Here is a 22,930-nt window from a genome sequence, read left to right as displayed (position 1 = left end):
AGTTTTAAGTATTCGTTAGCGTGCATATTCGCAAGTCAAAAGAGAACTTTGGGGAGTTGTTTTGGCTATGAAAGCTAAAAGGGATTATTTGATTGAGGCAGTAGTAGTAATTGAAACAGATTGTTTGCCATTGCTTGGAATGATTATTAACTGTTCAATGCCAGATATTGCAATGTTGAGATGGATTGCTTATATTAAGTCACTAAATCCAGAATTTAAGCATATCACTGGAAAGGACAATTTAGTAGCAGACATGCTATCTCGAGCAAGATATGAGAGGGAGGACAAAATGGTTGAAGACATTGATGACGTCGGATTGAAATTCTATTCAATATCAAATCTCAACAAAGAAGACAAGCTATTTCTTGAAGAATCTTATGAAGGAGAATTATTGGATATTGGTCAAAACTTGAATACCTTGTCTAAGCAGGGAAATTGGTCTACAGAAAAATTCAAACAAATAAAAAAAAAAGCATATGGATTTTTACTTCGAGATGGATTCTTATGGAAGAGACCGAAGAAAGGAATTGGGATGCCACGACGAGTGATAAGCAAAAAGGAAGAAAAACTAAAATTATTAAAAGAGTTTTATGATAGTTTATGGACAGGGCATAGAGGAATCTGGGCTACTTTTACTAAACTCAAGGAACGATATTGGTGGAAAAATATGTATCGAGATGTGCTCTCATTTGTATAGTCATGTGAAATCTGTCAATCGTATTCTAATATCCGACATCGAGATGGTCTTCATCCTACGTATCCTCTGGCTATTCATTTTAAATGGGTTGTTGATTTGGTTATTATGCCGGTTGGATTATGGCAGATGAGATATTTGGTTTTAGCTCCTGAAGATTTATCAAATCAAGTAGAAGGAAGAGCATTGAGGACAAAATCTACAGAGGGGATTGTAGGTTTTTGCTTGAAGATGTCATTTGCCATTATGGGTGCGTAGGAAAAATCACTGCAGATCGTGGAGAATTAAATGCATAAGAAGCTCGTAAGTTCTTTGAAAAATGTGGAGTTAAACTATCATTGACTACTGCTTATAATCCGGAAGGGAATGCGAAAAGCGAACGTGGTCACCTACCGATTGTGAAAGCATTTATTAAAGCTTGTAATGGGAAAGTTAAAGAGTGGCCACGGCTTTTGTCATTTGCATTATGGGCTGATCGAACAACACATAGTTCGGTGACAGGATATATGCCAGTAGAACTTATAACAGGTCAAAAACCAATTATGCCGATTGAAGAAAAGGTACTTACTTGGAGTATGCTACCATGGGAAGATAGATTGACAAGAGAAGAACTTCTGGCTATTAAGATTCGACAATTGGAGCAAAGAATGGAAGATGTGTAGATAGCATTGGAAAGGTTAAAAAGAGCAAGGTTACAAAACAAGGTGCGATTCGATAAGCAACATCGATTGAGACCAAAAGCAATCGAGGAAGATGACTGGGTACTTGTTTATGACAATAGTCTGGATAATCAACATAGTACTTTGCAAAAAATTTCAAAACGTTGGTTTGGACCATATGTGGTAACAACTGTTCATGATAATGCGACTTACTCGTTACGGGAGTTAGAGGGTACAAAATTGAAAATATCAATTGCAGGGAAGCGAGTAAAAATATTTAAACGAAGACACGCGGAGATGAATATGGAAGACCTTAATGAAGGTATAGAGATTCCGCAGCAAGAAGATGAAAGTGATTTGGATAATGAAGGTGACGAAGACGAACAGGACAAAGACGTAGAGGATATATTCTGAATCAAACAGCAATTGGATAAATTGGTGCATACCGAAGGATGCACAGGTTCAGAGGGGGTGGATGTTGTATTGTAATACGAGTATATCGTGAAAATATAAAGAAAAAGGACTTTTATTAATGTTCAGTTACCTCGAATATTGGGAGCAACGACCAACTCCAGTGCAAATACTGAGTGGCCAAGTTCAATCACCTCGTTACAATCAACCGGGGCATACTGAAATGCTCCATTCGATTCCAATAACGAGAGTCAGCAGGAAGAGAAAGGACCAATTCACACGACGGATGAGCCTGGTTCGAAGAGCCAATTGGATCCAATTTCAAGAATCCAATCCGGGTCCTCTTACCTAATATGAGACCTACATTGGTCGGGCAACCTAATGCAAGCTAATTACGAGAAAATCCAGGTCTTACTACGGGCCTCAATCAGTCTGACGCGAAGGACCAATTTGACCTAATTACGCAAACATCCAGGTTATTACGGGTATCTTACCCAATATGAGACCTGAATTGGTCGGGCGACTCAATGTGGACCCGAGTACGGGGTTTCGATTCTTTTTCAGGCTGTCCTATTCTCTGTGCCATTTCAGAGAATGTTGTTTTTGGTAAATGCATCTCTTAAAGGTAAAAACGGAGGAGAAAGCTCTGATGGTGGGAGCCAATTCCGGATCCAAGACGGAAGATTGAAGAAATTCAGAGGATAAGGTTAGGGAGAGAATAAGTTTTGGAGAGGTTTTTTTTTAAGATCGCGGGGGGGAGGGGGGGGAGAGGGAGAGAGAGAGCGAGCTTCATGCTTCGGGCAGGGAAAGAAGACAGAGAATTGGGTTTTTTTTTCTTCATAGGGTTTTGGGAAGACTGAGGCAATCGTTGCTGAAGTCAGTGTTGTAATGGTGAATCGGGATTTTTAATGAAGTGGGTTTGATTACTCTTGACTATTTTGTGAAATCGAGTTACGTCTGAGATTGAAGAATTAAAAGGGTGTCTATAGGATTGAGTATGCGGAGTGAATGAAATTTATTGAGTTAATCTAACAAGACAGTTAGTGGATACAGGATTGTAAGTACAAAGCTATATCGAAGATTAACAGCTTGGGTTGTTCGGGGTTCTCTGTAACGTTTAGAGACCTACCGGCCGGGACAAAAAAGACTTCGACGAGCAGTCAAAGGGCATCCGTATAGATTTACGGTGTATTCTTGCAGTCATTTATATTCTAACAGTCAAAAACTGATAGACTGCTTAACTATTGGCCAATCTCCATACTACCTTCTACAGCCAGACGCCCGACGCGTTCTCGAGCAGGAAAGCACGTATTATGACACCGTTAAGATTGATTAGAATGTGCACATTACGACAAGGGGCTACAAATTCTGTAGTACATATGATGAATGGAATGCATAAGGTATTAAGAGATTTTATTCCAAGAATAACAATGCCTTTCTTGGATGATGTACCTATTAAGGGATGTGAAGAAGAAAGAAAGGATGAAACTTTAGATTCAAAGGGATGTAGGAAGTTTGTGGCAGATCATATTGAAGATTGTGAGAAGATTTTGAAAAGATTGGAAGAAGTTCATTTAATCTTATCAGGGACAAAATCAATATTTGGAGTAAAAAAAATTATGGTGGTAGGACACATATGTGGTTCATATGGACGTAAGCCAAGTATAGAAAAGATTGATATTATTAAAAAGATGAAAGAATGTACAAATACAATGGAAGTGAGAAGATTTTTAGGAGCATGTATTTTCTATCATATATAGATACCTCACTTTGCACATATAGCAGATCCATTATATAAGTTGTTAAAAAAGAATCAAAAATTTCAATGGAAAGAAGAACAACGGAAAGCTATAGAAAAATTGAAAGAACTACTTTCTTCATCTCCAACTTTAAAGAAAGTAAATTATGAAGGTGGAAGACCAGTGGTATTAACAGTTGATGCAAGTCCAATTGAAATAGGTTGGGCGGTTGGGCAAGCTGATGAACAAGGAAATAGATATATAGTAAGATTTGGAGCAAAGGTATTGAATTCTAGGTAAAGGGCATATGCGCAAATCAAAAGAGAATTATGGAGTATAGTAATAGCTATGAAAAATGAAAAAGAGTACTTGATTGGAGCATCAGTAGTTATAGAAACAGATTGTCTACCTTTGTTAGGCATGATTACAAGTTGTTCAACTCATGATATTGCTATGTTGAGGTGGATAGCATATATTAAATCTATGAATCCTAAATTTAAATATATTGCAGGGAAAAAAAATTCAGTTGCAGATATGTTATTAAGAGCAAGGTATAATGATGAAAAAAAGATGATTGATTTAGAAGATGATGTGGGTACAAAATTTTATATCAATGCGTTATCAAAGGAAAAGGGTGTATATTTTAATATATCATTAGAAGCATTTTTAAGAGATTTATATGAAAATGAATGGAAAGATGTTGGAGAGTATTTGAGTACATTAAAAAGACAAAAAGATTGGACAAATCAAGAATTTAAGAAAATTCGTAAGAAAGCCTATGGATATTTTTTATATGATGGATATTTATAGAAGCATCCAAAAAAGAGAGGAGAAGTAGCACAAAGGATAATATGTGGTTTAGAAGTTCAACAAAAGATTATTAAAGAATTTCATGAAAATTTATGGGCACGGCATCGAGATATTTGGGCAACATTCACTAAGTTAAAAGAAAAATATTGGTGGAAGAGAATGTACAAAGACATAGCAAAATTTATAGAATCTTGTGAGACTTGCCAAGTATATTCAAATATTCGACATGGAGATGGGTTACATCCAACATACCCTTTGGCTTTACATTACAAATGGGTGGTGGATTTAGTGGCAATGCCTATAGGACTTGAAAAAATGAAGTATTTGGTACTTGCACGAGAAGATTTATCAAATATGGTTGAAGGACGAGCATTAAGAACAAATGATACTAAAGATGTATGTCAATTTCTATTAGAAGAAGTTATTTGTCACTATGGTTGTATTGGAAAAATTATGGCAAATAGAGGTGAATTGGATGCAAAGGAAGCACGAGAATTCTTTAATAGGATAGGAATTAAACTTTCTTTAACAACTACATATAATCCAGAAGGTAATGGTAAAAGTGAGCGTAGGCATTCACCTATTGTTAAGGCATTAGTAAAGGCATGCAATGAAAAAGCACATGAATGGCTTAGACTACTACCATTTGCACTATGGACAGATCGTATAACTCATAGTTCGGTAACAGGTTATATGCCTTCTGAATTAGTATATGGTCAAAAATCAGTAATGCCATAGAAGATGTAGTACCTACATGGGGTGTATTGCCTTGGAAGAATGATCTCAATAGAGAAGAACTTTTAGCATTACAAATTCAGCAACTAGAAAGAAGATCCAACGATATTGAAATAGCAATAAAAAAATTGAAAGAAGCAAGGAAAAAGAATAAAGAAAGATTTGATAAAAAACATCGATTACGAACCGAGGCTATTGAAGATGGTGATTGGGTATTAGTTTATGATCTTCAATATGCTCTTCAATATGTCTATGAAGAAGTTTGCAAAGAGATGGTTTGGACCTTATATTGTCAAAAGGACACACAATAATGGAACATATTCATTACAAGAACTTGATGGTACAGAATTGAAGGTACCCATAGCAGGCAAACGAATCAAGTTATTTAAACAAAGTGATAAAGGCATTTGTTTTGATGAAGAACAAACTCAAATATAAGATATTGAGATTGGAATAGAAGAGCATATTGAAGATCAAGAATTTTACCAAGATGAAGAACATTCTACATCAACATACTGAAGAATCATTGGCGCATGCCGGAGGATGTACAGATTCAGGGGGGATAGATGTCATGATGTAACACAATTAATAAGTGAAAGAATGCAAAGATTATTATAATTTAAGAGATCTTAGTTCAAAGTATTAGAACAAATTATCTTAGAAATATAGTTAATTGCCAAAGGGGTAGAAAAATTAAAAGGTACCAATGCTGCCTTTTAAAAAGGTGACTTCTACTTACTTTGTAGTACCATAAGTAAGGCAAATCAAAGTATATTGGGAAAATAAATGATATAGGAATCTTTAGAAGAAAGTTAAGAGTAAATTCTAGAAAAAATTTACTCAGAAAAACTAGATATTGATACCCGGAGAGGGCCGGTTATGAACCAGGGTCGAAATCAGACCCTGAGGCACAAAACCAAGTTTCGACGACGACTCCGGGACTCTTTGGCGAATTGGAGAAAGGGGTTTGAGAGAAGATTGGATAAGGTTTCTATGGACATTGATTTTGGGAGATTTGAAGTTGATATGAATTTGTAAGAGCTTTGCAAAGTTGAGGTTTTTTTCGGATGACTTGGGTTTTATGAAATAAAATAGGGTTTATGTTTTGAATGATTTCGAGAGTTTTGTTGCAGATCTACAAGTGAATTTTTTTGGGCTCATGGTTATAGTTGTGTTGAATACATGTTGTGAATTTGAGCTTGATCTAACGGTTAAACTGAGATTTAAGTGAGTCAAGATATCAGAAAGTAGAATTTTAGGTCTAGTGAGGGTTTTTAAGATTTCATGCAATCTAATGGTTGGATTGGAGTAAAAATTATGTGAAAAGATATTAGACTTGTTTTCCTATGTCCATGAGAAATTTGAAACCAATCGAACGGCGCAAAGAAGAGAAATTGGCTCTGGAAGGTTGGCAACAAGATTGGAGAAGGAGGCCGGCTAACACCCGAACACATTTTTGAGGTTTTTGTCAATTTGGTAACTCCGATCCTTTTCAAAAAAAAATTTTGCTTGTTTTAAACTTGAATTTTAAGAAGTGTGCAAATTTTGAATTGAGATCAACGGTTTATTCATTAGATATTGAGGTTTAAATCTATCATAGGAATTACTAGGATTTGGATTAGGGTTTGGCAAGGATTCGGTTTAGGATTTGGATTAGGGTTTGGACTAGGATTTGGATTAGGATTTGGCTAGGGTTTGGTTTAGGGTTTAGATTAGGGTTTGGATTAGGGTTTAGGATTTGGTTAGGATTTGATTTAAGATTTGGTTTAGAGTTTAGGATTTGGATTAGAGTTTAGGGTTGGATTAAGGTTTGGATTAAGGTTTGGTTAGGATTTGATTTAGGGTTTGGATTAGAGTTTGATTTAGGGTTTGGATTAGGGTTTAGAATTTATTTAGGGTTTGATTTAGGGTTTGGATTAGAGTTTGATTTAAGGTTTGGTTTAGGGTTTAAGATTTGGATTAGAGTTTAGGGTTGAATTAGGGTTTGGATTAGGGTTTGGATTAGGATTTAGGGTTTGGTTAGGGTTTTATTTAGGGTTTGGATTAGGGTTTGGTTAGGATTTGATTTAAGGTTTGGTTTAGGGTTTAGGATTGGATTAGGGTTTAGTTTAGGATTTAGGGTTTGAAATAGGGTTTAATTTAAGATTTGTTTAGGATTTGACTTAGGGTTTAGGAATTATTAGGGTTTAAGATTTAATTAGGTTTGGTCTAAAATTGAGTGAAATTCAATAGGGTTTTAACTAGAATTAAATTAAGGTTGAATCGACATATATTTGAGTAAAATTTGTGATCATTCTAATATTTTTTTAAGAATTTTATTGTTTGTTTGAAATTTCTTTGAGTTGTTTTGAATTGAATTACGTTTATTTACCATTATTATAGTCTAATTAGAGCATTGTTAGTATTCTATTTAGGATTTTGTTATCACAATTTCTATTCTTCCTTCTACAGTTAGGTGCTCGGAGCATTCTGAAGCAAGACTTTCTACATTACGACAACGTTAGGATCACACAATCAATTACCTCCTGAATGTATCGTCTCTATTTTCAATATCTGAACACACAAGGAAACTATAACCTCCTCCTTCACTTTATCAGTCTCTTCCTTACAGCAATTCAGTCATACTAATAACTGCTATTTCCACCAATATATTCTCCCTCATAATTTCTAATTGTAATACTGTGCCCTCACAGCTTTCAGTACACAATTACCCTCGTTCCAATCTCTGGAATTCTTCACACAGAGCTGCCATTCACATTACAGTGTTTCACACAAACATAGGCTCATTCTCTCAGCTGAACTACAATCAGATTTCAGCATTCAATCTTTCTTCTTCTCAAATAATACCAATCACATTTCCATAATTCACTTCACAATATTCAGAAACTTTCAATCCTCTTATTCAAAGAAAATAACAAACAAAAGAAAAGAGGTAGCACCAAGCTTACCCCAGCTCACAACTCTCACAGTCTGGCATTTTCTTCCCCTCTCCCATCCTCCTTATACTACCTCGAGATACCAACTCCTATATTATAGATGATAACTACTTTTCCTGACTATTCATCCATTCTACCTGCTGAACCACCTTTTCAACAGTTATCTATCCCTGTTTACACTATATACTAGGTATCTACATTCTGAAAATAACTACTTATTCTACAATCATCCTTCTTGATATCAGTTGCAAGTTGTCAAAATTGTGAAGCATACATTGTTATTGATCGATTGCCTTGTCGCAAAATATGGATCTTATTGGTTGTAATACGAATTGCATCATGTTCTCCATACATGGATCAAAACTCAACCAAAAAAGCCTCTAGATTATCCAATATTGGATCTCGTCGTTCAAGAAAAAATGAAAACCATGATAATATTGAACCTGAAAGAAGTGTACCAATGAATCTAACTTGCGATCTTGGAGCTAGATAGCTTTGGGGTTGAAGTTCAATCACAAGTTGTACTTGATTGATAAATCCTCTAAACTTTGATCTGGTGCCATCAAACTTCTCGGGTAGGACAATTCTTGGTTTTCTATCACTAGTAAGGCGTTCCACCATAGAAGAAGAGACATGATTTGGTGCAGATGTTGAAGCAACTCCAATCATTTCTATATCTTCACTTCCTGTCAATCTTCTTGCTCCTTGTCGTGGTAAATTGAGTTGATGCATCGCAAGTATTAACTTCTTCAATTGCTCTTACATTTGTGCCATTGCACTCTTTATTTCAGCAAGTTTTGCCATGATAACACTTAGAAAAATGAAGATGTCTAGTATCACTCAAAACAAATAGAAGGGAGGACTTGAGAACAAAGAAAATACTAAGGACAATATCAGTTTAGAAGAGAGTAATCCGTAACTTCTAATATGCTTATGTCTTATAAAAAAAAAAGACGTAATCCACTCTTAATCAAGATTAGACAAAGCTCTGATATTGTAAGTATACTCTTGTCAATCTTTCAAGGACAAGAACTCGATGAAAAGGCAATTTAGACAAGTGAGCCTTCACTCAAAGAAAGATGAAAAAATAGAAATAACTTGATATATATATTAAGAAAGAAATTGGAATGGCTATTGCCAAAAAGCCAAAAAAACTAAAAACCCTTGAAACTAGACTGGAAGCAAGAAAGTAGTTGACAAGACTGAAGAAGGCTTTACTCTTATCTCTATATATACTATCTAACTAGGACTATGTGGCGATGTTCTACAGGACCTCCAATATGTGTTGACTTTGTAGGACACATACTTTGACTTACAAGGCAAGTTTTTCTATATGTGGGCCATATAGTTAGCTTGGTCTTCAAGCTAACAACATGTGTGGCACATGGCCAACTTATTGACCACGTTTCTAATCCAAAAAGTCAATTAAAGATACCTATAAAGTCAAAGCAGCATTTACAAAGCTTCTAAGAAGCTTTCATAGCAAATACTATAGAATTAACTTACTTTTATCTATTTTTATTTACTTCTACCTATTTATACATGTAATTATTGGCTTACATGTGTATGTCCATGACATGTGTCCACAAACACACCATTATTCCTACTTGGATACATCTTTAAGTATTCATAAGCACTCTTATACTCCAATAATTCTACATCATGACTCTTGATAATCTTCTTGGTTTCTAAACACATAAGCCGATATGCCTTTGTACCTTCATAATATCCAACAAATACATATTTTGTACCTTTTGCATCAAGTTTGTATATCATATAATCTGATATCTTTTCATAGGCAATGTATTCAAAAATCTTCATATATAAAATACAAGGTTTCTTGCCAATATAAGCATCTTGTGAAGTCATTTATATGAATACACTTGTTAGGCATCTATTTCTTATATACATTATATTTACAATTGCTTTTGCCTAATACTCATGCCCAAGGTTTTGTACATGAAGTATACTCTTTGTTATCTCCACAATGGTGTAATTTGTTCTTTGAGCAACTCCATTTTGTTGGAGAATGTAGGAAGTAGAAGATTATCTTGCAACACCTTGAATCTTCAAGAATTCATCAAAATATTTTGATATGTATTCACCTCTATTATCTATATGCAACACTTTGAACTCGCATTCACATTGTTTCTCTAGAAGAGCCTTAAATTCCTTGAACCTTAAGCAACATTCTTTCTTGGCTTTAATGAAGTAAATCCACACTTTTCTTGAAAAATCATCAATAAATATGATAAAGTACCTTGCTCCTTCAATTAGTAGTGTCTTCATTGGTCCACAAATATCAGAATGCATAATCTCCAATAATTTAGTAGCACATATTGCAACCCTTTTTAGAAATGAAGCCCTTTGTTGTTTGTCTTGTATACATCCTATATAAGCAAGTGTCAAGGGATTGTGGCTAAATTGACTAAGATCCAAGCTACTTACTATGGATTGGAGCTCCTTCATGCTTTTTGCATTCTAATGATTAAGTTGTTGATGTCAAATTCCAAATTTGTGGAAAATCAAAAAAATTTATCACTTCTACTCTATTCACCTTCTTACAATTGATGAAGTAGAAGTTGCCATCTCTAAGGCCTTTAGCAACATATTGTCCATCTAATGTCTTCACAAAACATCCATTCTTATCAAATTGAATCTTACAACCATGTGATATAAGTTTGCTCACTAAAAAGAACTTCTTTTTAATCTTTGGTACATGTAAGACCTCCTTCAATATGATTCTCTTGATTTGGTCCTTCACAATGATTTCTACAACAATGGATCTAATTCCAATGGCTTGTACTATGCCATTGTCTCTCAATCAAACTTTGGTTGCTGAAATTTCTTCATAAGTATCAAATAAACACTTATATGGTATCATATGTTTAATAGCATTCGAATCTATAATCTACTTAGACATAGTAGCTATAGAGGCTCCTTCACTTGTCATAAAAGTATAGTCATTTCCATCAAATTTATCACAAGTATTGTTGGCATTCTCCTTATCTCCTTTATTTATTTTTTTTTTTATCTTTGTAGCAATTTCTAGCAAAGTACATGGTTTTTTATGAATATAAAAATTTCTCATGTTGCTTCTTGTAATACGACTATATAGTGAAAGATGATAATATGGACCTTATTATAGAATAGCCAATTTAAAAAATAAAATAGAAAAATATGGATAAAAGATAGGAAAGTAATAAAACTTTTAGTAGTAATGCTACCTTTTTAGAAAAGTGACTTCTACTTACTTTATAGGGCCATAAATATGACAAAATAAAGTAGATTGAAAAAATAAATGAAATAGAAATCTTTAGGAAGAAGTTAAGAATAAATCCTAGTAAAAATTAGCTAGAAAAACTAGATATTGATACCGAAAGAGGGACAGTTATGAACTAGGGTCAAAAGCAGACCCCAAGGCACAAAACCAAGCCTCAACAATAATTTTGGGGTTATTTTGGAAATTAAAGGATAGAATGTAGAAGCTGATTTGGTAAATTTTCTTTGAGTGTTGATTTGATGTGATTTGAATATGTATTGACTTTGTAAGAGCTTTGCAAAATTGAGATTTGTTTTGGGTGACTCTGAATTTAAGAAATAAAGTGGAAGATAATTTTTAGAAAATTTTGTAAGTTTGGCATTAGATTTGTAAGTGAAATTTTTAAGGTTTGTGGATATATATGTGTTTAATATATGTTGTGACTTTTAGCTTGATTGAAGGGTTAGATCAAGGATTATTGAGGTTTAAGTGGATTGGGGTCTTGAGAAGTAGAGTTTTAGGTTCAGTGAGAATTTCTAAGTTTTCTTGCAATCTATCAATTGAATTGGAGTAAAAATTATATATATAGGTAATAGACTTATTTTTCTATATATGTGAGAAATTTGAAAATAATTTTATACTTCAATAAGGAGATATTAATGCTGAAAATTCAACATTGAGATTGAAGAAGGAGGCCAACCAACATCCAAGCAAATATTAGGATTGATCATCTTTTTGGTGAGTTTGATCTTCTTCAAAACTTTTGTGCTTGTAGTCAATTTAATTGTGAAGAGGTATGAAAAATTTGAATTAAAATCAATGGTTCATTTATAAAATATTGAGGTTTAAATCTGCTATAAGAATTACTTGGATTATTTACGTTTTGGTTAGAGTATGTTTAAGGTTTGATTAGGATTTGGTTAGGATTTGTTAGGATTTGACTAGGATTTATTTAGGATTGATTAAAATTTGGTTGGAATTTGACTTAAGTTTGATTAGGATTTGATTAGGATTTGATTAATATTTGACTAGGATTTGATCAAGATTTATTTGAGATTTGATTAAGGTTTGGTTAGGATTTATTAGGATTTGACTAGGATTTATTTAGGATTTATTAGGGTTTGGTTAGGATTTGACTAGAGTTTGGTTAGGATTTGGTTAAGATTTGACTAGGATTTGGTTAGGGTGTGATTAGAATTTGATTCACATTTATTTAAGATTTGATTAGGATTTGATTAGGATTTAATTAAGATTTATATTTTAATATTTTATTAAAATTTCTATTTTAGTATATTTTTGAATTCTTATGTTATTTCTTTATGATTTCTTTAAAGGATCTTTAAGAATACTTTATGTTTCTTATATAATTTCTTTGTGATTTTGATTGAATTTGATTGATGTTTGATTATACTTGTTAATCTTTAATTTTAATTTTTTTAAAAATCTATTAGAGTTGTTAGGACTTGTTGTTTTAATTTTTTTTTTATCTTCTACAACCAGGTGCCCAGTACATTCTCAAGCCAAATGCTACATAATACGACACCATTGGTCTATTATAAGCAATGACTTGTAAAAACTTGATATCATCGAAATTTGATGCAATAATACTAAAAGCCTTTCTTTCACAATGTTTATACTCCTTCTTCACCTTGATATCAACATCATCACTTGGAGATTCTTCACTTTTATCCACAATGTCCCAAAGGTCAAATAAAGTCAACAAAAAGTTCCATTTTTTTCTTCTAATAGTAGAAGTTGTCACTTCTAAACTTTTCAATCATTTACAAACTCTCATTCTTATTGGAAGCCATGTCTAAAAAACAGATGTATAAAATAAATAAATAAATAAATAAATAAAAACTCTGAAAATCAACAAAAAAGTGTTTCTACCTTAAAAACCTAAAATACCTTCTTTGTAAATAAATAAATGATTTCACTCTTTAATCACTCTCAACTTCACTTATAAGACTTTTCACAAGTCTTATACTCTATTTTAACCTCTTGTATAAGCTTTGTCACTCTACAATCATCCTTTTTTTTCATGAAATACTTCTAACCTCACAAAATACTTCTTATAACTATAAGATAACCTCAAGGAAAGTTTATCACATAAAACCACAATGTTGGATCACAAATGATATAAATTATCAAAGAAACTCAATACTAGTGTTTTAAAATATCATTCCGAGGTATCTAACAATCTCCAAGATTATCAATATACTTTACAATAAATAAGAACAAAATTACATCAACAACTAGATATAACAATGGAATTTGATGATACCAAATCCTAACATCAAAAACAACAAAAAGATCTACTCCTTACAACAAATAAGACTTTAAAGAACTTCAAAACTCACAATTAAAGGTAAGGGGGCCCATAACCTATTGAAGAATAAGCACTATGAAGTCACAATATTTAACATCAACAAGGTTGCATACAAAGAGAATATAGATTAAGATATCTCTTACTTTCAACATCCAATACTTATAGGTGGTGGTTGTTGCCTAGAAGATAATTTCCACTCTTTGACTTTTACACACATGGTCCTAAGATTCTTTGGCATCTAACTTCCTTCAAAAGTATCATATGGTCCTCAGATCCTTTGACAATTTAATAACTACGAGGGTATTCTATGCCAAACACTAATTACTCTTACTCAATCTTTGGATATTTTCTAATTCATACTTTATCCTTTTGACTTTGACTTTTAATCCTTGACCTCATCCTATATCCAGAGGATGCTCCTTTTAACTATTAAGAATCAATTCTTTGACTATTAACAACATATTTAAGGGAATATCTTTTACAAGGTAATTTATTCTATTTTCACTTTTATTTACTTACTTTAACACACCTATAGTAATTTCAGAGTTCTTTAGTTGATCAAAGTTTGAGATTTAAAAGGAGACTTTAGGAAGATTTTTTTAGCATTGATTTCAAGTATTTTGGATGTATATTGAGTTTTAAAGAACTTTTTGAAGTGGAAGATGCATTTAGAGATTTTCAATTAAGAGAAGTAATAAGATACTTATATATTTAAAGAGCTTGTGAGTATTATAGCAAATTTTTAAATTTTTCATTGTACTTGCCTTAAATGTGGTATGCAAATTTGAAGTGAATTAAACATTTAGATTAAAAGATGTGAAAGTTTTATTAGATTAGGATCTTATATATTTGAATTTTTGGATCAATGAGGTTTCTTATGATCTTACAAAATCAGTCAATTTGATTGAAGCAAAACTTTGAAAGAGCATTTTTTGCTTGGTTATCTACACTTTTGCTAATTAAGAGAGAAATTGAATGGTTCAAGAAGGAATAATTACTGCATGAAGATCAACATTTAGGTTGAAGAAGGAGAAGGACACATGTCCAAGAGTATTAAGAGTACCTTCTTTTAATTAGTAAGTTGGATTTTTTTCAAACTTTATATGTTTGATTTTTCCTTAAAGATTTTTAAAAAAAAACAAAAAAAACAAAAAAAAATTGATATTAATGATTTAATTAATTTTTATTAAAATTTCAAAAAAATTATAAAAATTTAGTTAGGATTTACTTCCAATTTGTTTAAGATTTTTGTAGGATTTCATTAGGATTCATTGATTTTTGGTTAGGATTTAGTAAGAATTTTATTAGAATTTTTTTAGAGCTATATCAAGCTTTGATTAGGTTTTACTGAGGATTTACTTAGGATTTTTATTTTTAGTATTTTTAAAGGATTTCTTTTTTATTTTTTTAGAAATTCTATAATATATATTTAGGATTATTATTTTTTTATATTTCTTTAAGGTTAATTGATGATTTTTTATGATTTTTTTTGTAATTTCTTTAAGATTTCTTTTGAATTTCATTAAGGTTTTTAAGGTTTAGTTGGAGTTTATTTAGGATTCTATTAAAGTAATTAGAATCTTGTTGTTACAATTTCTAATCTACTAAGTGTCATGTATATTCTCAAAGAAGACTTTACATAATACAATACCAAATGTTATTATATTTAATTAAGATACCATTAATTTAAAAACTAATTTAAGAATTGATTATTAAAAACATAAAAAAAATATGATTAGATTTTATAAATCACAAATTAAAAATTTATATTATAAATACCAATTATTTTTGTCACATGGTTTCTAAATCCAGAAGTTTAAAAATCTTTCATAAAACTAAATCTAATGACTATTTATTGCAATAGTTATTAAAACATATATTACAAACATCTTCCATTAATTATGCCAATTTTTTTACAAAATAAAAATAATTCTAAATAGGCATTTCAAACTTGTTTCTAAATTAAAATAAATTTATAAACATATACATACATATGTAAATTTATATATATTTATGTTTATATTACTAATTTTTATTTTTTATTTAAGTTTAAAATATATATTATAATTGAAGTTTTTAATTAAAAACTAAATCTCTCAAAAATTATTATACTAATTTTTTAAAAATGAACTATATCTTTAAAATATTTTAATTATTTTTAAAATTAATTTTATCTAAAATAATTAAAATAAGTAGCTTAATCTAAAAAATATTAATATCTTATTATGTGTTATAATAATAATTTTTATGTGGTATTTTTATAAATATATATATATATTATTAGAATTTTTATACTATAATTAAAAAATGATTTATTAAATTACTTCAAAAATATTAAAAGAAAAGACAACTTTTTTTTTGCTTTATACAATAATATATTTATATTTTAAAAGACTTAAAGAAGATTACTTTTCATTGTTGTTTTATTGTCAAAGATTTTAAATTGATCAAAAATATGTGAAGAAGTTTTAATGATCTACTCGCTATGATGACAAGGTCCATAGTAGAGTTTAAAGATTTCTATAAGATTTCTTATACTATCATTGTTTAAATTAAAAGCACATCCAATCAAACTATAGGAAATCTTAACATGTCTTTAAAAAAATTAGTAACCCATTAAGTGTCAAGGACATGAATCACATACAATAAAATCCTCAATACACACTTGAATCACTTGAAAAGAGTAGATATTCATTCAAAGATAGTAATATATTAGAACTAGAATGGCTTTGCTAAAGACAAGAAGACTAAAGACTCTTGAAACAAGATTAAAAACAAAAAAAATATTGACAAGAGTGAAGAAGGTTTCATTCTTGCATCCATATATATTAACTAAGAGCTATATGGCAACATTCTATAAGATCTCGAACATGTATCTAACTTGCAAGGCAATATTTCTTCCATATATGCCACATGGCCCACTTATACCACAAGTCGCCAACATGTACAACATGTATCCAACTTGTTGGCTAAGTTTCAAACCTACCAATGAATTAGAAACACTTCTAAAATCAATTTTCTGTCTATAAAGCTTCTACAAAGCTTGTCCACAAGATATTATGAAATCTACTTTTATTTACTTTCTACCTTATACTTCTCTTAGTAATTATATATATTTGTGACACTAAGCCCTTTTCAATTCAAATTTATTTTATTTTAAATTTTAGGTTAGTTCAAATAATTACCCTTTGATTTATAAAGTGTAATTAAAAATAAAAATTATAAAGTAAATAGTAATTTTAAAATAATTAAAAAAATGCATTGTATTTGAAAATATCATTAAAAGACTTGTAATTATATACTTAAAATATTAATCCATAAATACGTATATATATATATATATATATATATATATATGAAAAAATTAAAATTATTTGGAATGTGATCTTTTTAATTTATTAAAGTTTAATATATATATATATATATATATATTATTTATTTAATAGCAATAAATTATAAAAATAAACAATAATATTTTTATTACAAAAAAGCATATTTTTATAAATTTTAATATTATTTTCTTGTCATTATATTATTTTCATCTCACAAAGTAAATAATTTGAAGAAATACATTTTTAAAATGAAAAGGATGTTGATATGAGACTATAAAAGAAATTATATAAATTAATCTTAATAAATATATATAAAAAATTTGAGTGTTTGTAAAATAAAAATATTTATTTTCATTTCTTCTATCTTTTAAGTGTACTTTTAATATTATAACCAATTTAATTATTAACAAGTTATCCTGATTTTATTCTGCATATTGTAACATAGAAAGAAAAAAAAAAGTGACATTATTTCTGAAATTTATTTTTTTAAAATAATATTAGTCACTAATTTCAAATTATTAAATAAAAGAATGAAAAATATTATCTTAGAATTATATATAAATCAACAACAAATAAAGCTTTTCAGTTGTTAAAAAAGATAGGAAAGTTTAAATACAACCAATCTTTAGTGGCATTGTAAAAGCAACAATGATGTTGCATAAATTTCACCCTTAAAAAATTTGATAAATGCACCCTGAAAAAATTTGTTTCATAAAACCATCCTTATCAAAATCAATATGTCATTCATTTTAAATTGTATTTTATTTTTCTTATAAATAGACTGTGATATCTGGTTATTATTTTGAGCTTAACTGTAAATTCTTTTTTAAAGTTTTGTACATAACAATCGAGAAGAAAATACTAATTTTTTAAATTTAATATGATAATTAAATTTACTATTTTGTTTAAGTATTTTTAAACACTAATTTATGAAAATTTAATATTTTTATATTACTTGGTTATTTATAAATTTTACTATTATTAATCTACTAAAATTTATATTGATGTTTCGATATGTCTGTATATTTTTATTTTCAGAGTTTGAATTGTAGTTTTGTGTTGCATTTTGTACCACATTAAAATTTAAAGAATTTAAGATAAATTGTAAAATAAACGTGTGAAGCATTGATCCACATATGTATTTGAGGATAGTCATAAAGTTGAATTATTTCTACTATACAATGAATTGTCATAAGTACATATAATACAATTGTATTGTATGTATCTATTGCTATGCTATTGTTGTGATTATTATTATTATGCATTTTTTTAAAAATAAGAATCTAAAAAAATTAAATATTATTAAGGTAATTGCATTTTAATACAAAAATCTACATACATATGTTCTTAATTTATGTACCATTTTTTGACATAATTTTGAAAACTTAATTAGTTATTTAATACTCACATTAGTTAGTATAATGCACTTATTGTCGGTAAAACTTCCAATTACTGATGAAACAATAAGTGAAACAAACGTCATTGCTGTGAAACAATAAGTGCATGAGTCTTCACAAACGTCATTGCCAAAACTCGGATTCAAAGTTATGGGTGCTTACAGATTGTATCATCATTCAAGTCATAATACTTTAAATTTTATTGCAACATCCAAAACTTAGGAATTACATAATCGCATTACTGTTTGGATTTACTTTAAAGAAGCAAACCACCACAGATTTTTTTTTTCATCCTAATACGTATTACACATGTACTTTTTCATTGTTATCGATCAGTACCTGTATTTCAAATATATTTAAAAATAAATAAGATCCAATTCAATTTAACTAAAACTGGTTGAGTGAGCGATTCCTGTGCGTTCAACATAATTAAGATCAATCAAATTTCTGACTAGTTTGACAAAAAAAAGTGACCAAAAAAACGAACAAACTAACTGTTGCATGTTGTTACTGCTTGAAGAACTCTCCTTCGACGTGCAACACATCGATCCACGACCGACGAATCAGCAACTACTTCGATGCATTTTGCATTAATCGCACATTTTGAACTTGACAGAATGCGTACAACAGTCTAGATCTGGCTCAAATTGGAGTGACTACAGACACAGATCCAAGCCTGAACCAGCAACGATCTACAAAACTGGGTGTCGCCGAACATGCACCGATGACGCCGCAGTGTCCTTCGAACACCGAACTGAAACTTCCCAATCTAATTCTTCCTTCATGCGAAGAGAGAGATCTACTCGTGTCTGCTTCTGATGGCTTGAAAGTCGACCCTGCATGACCTGGCGCCGAACTGTGAGATGCTGAGTAGATGGGGAGTGATTACACGCTTCGATGCGGCGAAGGACTGCTTGTTTAGAGCATCGCACGAGGGTAGATTTTTCTCAACGGACTGGATTGAATAGGCCTCTCACCCATGGCAACGCGGTTGGAGTTGAGTTAGTTATCGGAGATCTAGAAACTGTCGCCACGGACGCGAAATGGTCTAGGACTCTGTGACAAGCTGCGGCACATTGAAAAGGCCTTTGGATGATGCATGCAAACCCATCTGGGTGGGAGAAGCGGTGGCTCTCTTGACGTGAAAACATGTACATATATCGAACCTCGCTTTTACAAATCTGAGAGGGAGGGGCGAGCTCACTGTTCACCATGAGGCGAGTTCTGGTGCCACCTGACGATGGCGAGTTCGTCACATCTAGGCGCGTTCTATAGAAGAGATCTGAATAGATAACCAATGATACCCCTCAGACTTGACACCGCAAAAACTGCGTGCTCTCGAATTCGTAGCCACCGATTCTGTCTTTGTGCTACTTCCTTCCAAATCGTCCTGAGCTGCAAATGTCAAGGTTCTCGTCCAAAATACTCGGCAAGTGTTTCTACTCGTTTCATAGTTCTCTGAGTACAGCCCCTGCAATCAAATGCAAATGATCCTTATTTCAAATTTGGGTCAAGAAGGATGAGTAGGGGGTTGACATGTTTGTGATCATCTTCATGCTCCGAAAGCTCAGAGAATTGAAGCAGAAATATCAAGGGTGAATAGCATTGAGTTCATGAATGTGTGAGTAGTGTACTGACTTGTAACCGTCATGGAGATGCGATTTGTCCTCCAGCGTTACTGCCACTAACTCCACCTCCGGTTCCGCTTCCACTCCTATTTCTCCCCTCCCCTCCAGGTCTAAAATTAGAAGCGGATGCTCGAAGCGGTCCTAGCGCTCCAGAAAGGCCAAGTGCTTGAAGGGTTTCATAAGATCCTCCTCCAACCCTTGCAAGTTCCATGAGATGCTCTCTAGATAGATGTGAAGGGTCTGCTCTTGCAAGGTCCATCAACTGCTCCCTCGTCAGCATCTGCTCCCGGCTCGCATGTCCTTGAGAAAGACTTGTTCGTAATCCTAAAGACGATGACACTCCCTGGTCCACGGAAGGGACAACCATTCCTGCCGCTGCATACCTCGCCAAGTCTGAATGCGCGGATGCTAGATCATTCTGCAGTTGCGCCACTTGCCTCTGCAAGACTGATATAGCGCCCACGCACCCGTAGACAGGATCTTTCACACGCGCATCTGCTTCGTAAGCAAGAGAATTCACCGCATCCTCCCTTTGGTGCGTGGGGAGTTCGTTCAGGAGCTTAGTGACATTGCTAGCTCCAAATATCTTGTGAACATTGGCAAACTTGTGGGGCTGGTCGGGAGGAAAATAGGGCGCAAACACACATTCCGATGTGCATTTTCTCCTCAGGAACTTGCAAGCAGCGCACGGAGAACTCGAGGACGACGCCATTCCTGCCTACGTTTTACAAACTTAGCAAAGAACGAGCCCTCTCTCCCTTCTGTCGGTCACTACCTCAGGGATACCAAGTTCTTTATCTTACACTGGACGCCGAGACAATATTCTAAACCTTACAAAAGCTTTGCCATGACTCGAAACCTCCAGCTACCGCCACTCTCACCAGACCTGTCAGGTCGAGCCCTATCCCTATCCGCCAAAATCTCCCATAGGTAGCTAAGTTCATAACGTGAAACCAACTGCTTCAAGTCATACTCCCGAATTAGCAGGAAAACCTCACTATCCTCGAATACGAAAATAAAATTCGGGTCGAAACATCAGAAAGTCGCTACACATCCCAGACTGCTTCCTTCCCAAACTCTAAAATGCAACGCTGAGTTCCGGCTGAAACAGCTCAAGCACACTCCACACACAGTAAGGGTATTCAAGAGTGGTCCACAAGAATTATGAGCGCGCAATACGCAAAATCCAAAACTAGCTGGAACAACAATTTATCGACGGCAAGAATAATCCTCTGAAGCACAGACCTCTCCCTTCGTAGTTGTTCGAAAGGTTATCAGGAGACCCATCAATTTACTCTTAAGCGGCGGCGTTCCAACACCACCCCACTTCCAACGGTGGCTACCCCGTCCCGAAGCATCAGCGTCGAAACCCGGAAAGTCTCTTTTCTGGCGGGACAACGGATTCAAAGTCCCCTTCGACAGGCTTCCAAACCCAATCCCGACCTGGCGGCAACTCGGTGCTCAACCAAGGGCGCCATACTCGGGGCAAGTTCGTGCTTCCGCCAGATCTACCGCTGAAAGAGAACCAATCGCCTTCCCACATGGCCTCGACCTACATAACATGACCTGGATGGTCCCCCTGACGCCTGAACAACCGCACGAATGTCCCCACTTTGTCTGCGAAGCTCTGGAGTCGCGTTGCACATCTGGACTTCGTCCTCCGCCACGCGGACCACCCTCACTCGCTCCCTGTCTGTCTGCAGACGACTTTCAGCACCCACCCGCGGTAAAGGTAAACGTAGAAATTCCATCGAGGTCTTGGCTTGGCTTGGACCCCGAGATGTACATTCCACTCAGATCTCCGAGTGAGCTCAGATGGGGTGACCATTCTCACTTTTGTCTTCATTTGATTCATACGAAAAAGAGGGTGACGAAGGATGACGGTGCGATGGATGACGACGAAAGTCGAATCGAATCATCGAGATTCGTTGCAGTTGCGCTCGGAGAATGCTCTCAGCTTGGCGCGCTTTCAGGCACTTGGGGCAGTAAAATTGTGCGGCCACCGGAAGTCCTCCAAAACATGACATCGGCGACGACTGATCTGAGATTCTTCTCGGCACGACGGGGGTCTCTTAACGTGGTGCGTACAGTTCCTCTTGAGCAAATGATGAAGGTTCGTGGTCTCACGCCACAACACATCGCTCTATCCAGCAGTCAAGGGAAAATGACACAGCTCATTGCTGGTTTGAATGTTCCAGCTTTGTGTATTATGTCATATATATATATATATATATATATATATGTATGTATGTAATTTCTTTGTAAGTTTAGCCAAACGTGGCCCTAGTTTTGTCTAAATGTTATCAGAAACAGGAATATCTTCGGCAGCAGAAAATAATAACGCATGCGTCTCTCAGTACATTAATTTATCAACCCATAAATTATTGTCAAGTTTTTTTTTTGTAAATCTAGACTAAACAAAACCCTCGGCCCCAATCTCCACATGCATAACAACTCAAAGATGCAAAGTGTTTATCAGCAACACACAAAACGGCACTGCATTCCAAACAATATCCACATATTGAGGCGATACTTTTGCATTGTGACCCGACGTGCATGAGATCAAAAGTTCGAGGTGGAGCCCGAAGTCTACATCAAATCAAATCTTATTTCAAGGATTCATATTCCCAAACATTTTTAATCTTTCAAAGTTTGTAATGCGGAATATTGTAGTTGCATGTATGATATACAGTTCATTGCATTCATCGGCAGAGAATCTCCTAAAACCCTCTTTCCTTTCTATATTACCTGGTTTCAAGTAGTTCAGGTGTTTCACTACACTACAGACACGTCAACTTTGGAAATGCCAAATTGTGTTAGTAGAACGATGCGGTGTGAAAACTTCGGCGATGGGCGGCGCAATGAGCATAAATCCTGAAATTCCTATTCGACAGGGAGAGATCTCGGCTATATGCACTCTTGCCAGATGTATGGTACACCAATTAAGAACTTGGGCTCCGCGCATCAACAGTGGTACTACTCGATGCTAGGAATCTAT

At 33.3% G+C, this 22,930-nt stretch overlaps 1 protein-coding gene across 1 annotated transcript; it reads right to left on the bottom strand.

Moving 5' to 3' along the window:
- Positions 1-18,867: 18,867 nt before the first annotated feature.
- LOC112295754 (protein ASYMMETRIC LEAVES 2) lies at positions 18,868-21,508 on the bottom strand. The gene is made up of 2 exons (XM_024547670.3): positions 19,943-21,508; positions 18,868-19,775 (listed from the first exon to the last, which is right to left on the bottom strand). The coding sequence occupies exon 1, from the start codon at positions 20,642-20,644 to the stop codon at positions 19,952-19,954; it is 693 nt and encodes a 230-aa protein (XP_024403438.1). The 5' UTR covers positions 20,645-21,508; the 3' UTR covers positions 18,868-19,775; positions 19,943-19,951.
- Between the last annotated feature and the right edge of the window lie 1,422 nt (positions 21,509-22,930).

The sequence above is a fragment of the Physcomitrium patens genome, chromosome 19 (assembly GCF_059467195.1).
Source record: "Physcomitrium patens ecotype Gransden chromosome 19, ASM5946719v1, whole genome shotgun sequence".
Classification (NCBI taxonomy): Eukaryota; Viridiplantae; Streptophyta; class Bryopsida; order Funariales; family Funariaceae; genus Physcomitrium; species Physcomitrium patens.
The sequence above is the reverse complement of the archived record's forward strand: the minus strand, read 5'-3'. Positions and strand labels throughout refer to the sequence as shown.

What these genes read in the sequence shown, in the direction of transcription:
- LOC112295754 (XM_024547670.3), bottom strand. Translation starts at nt 20,644, where the DNA reads ATGGCGTCGTCCTCGAGTTCTCCGTGCGCTGCTTGCAAGTTCCTGAGG.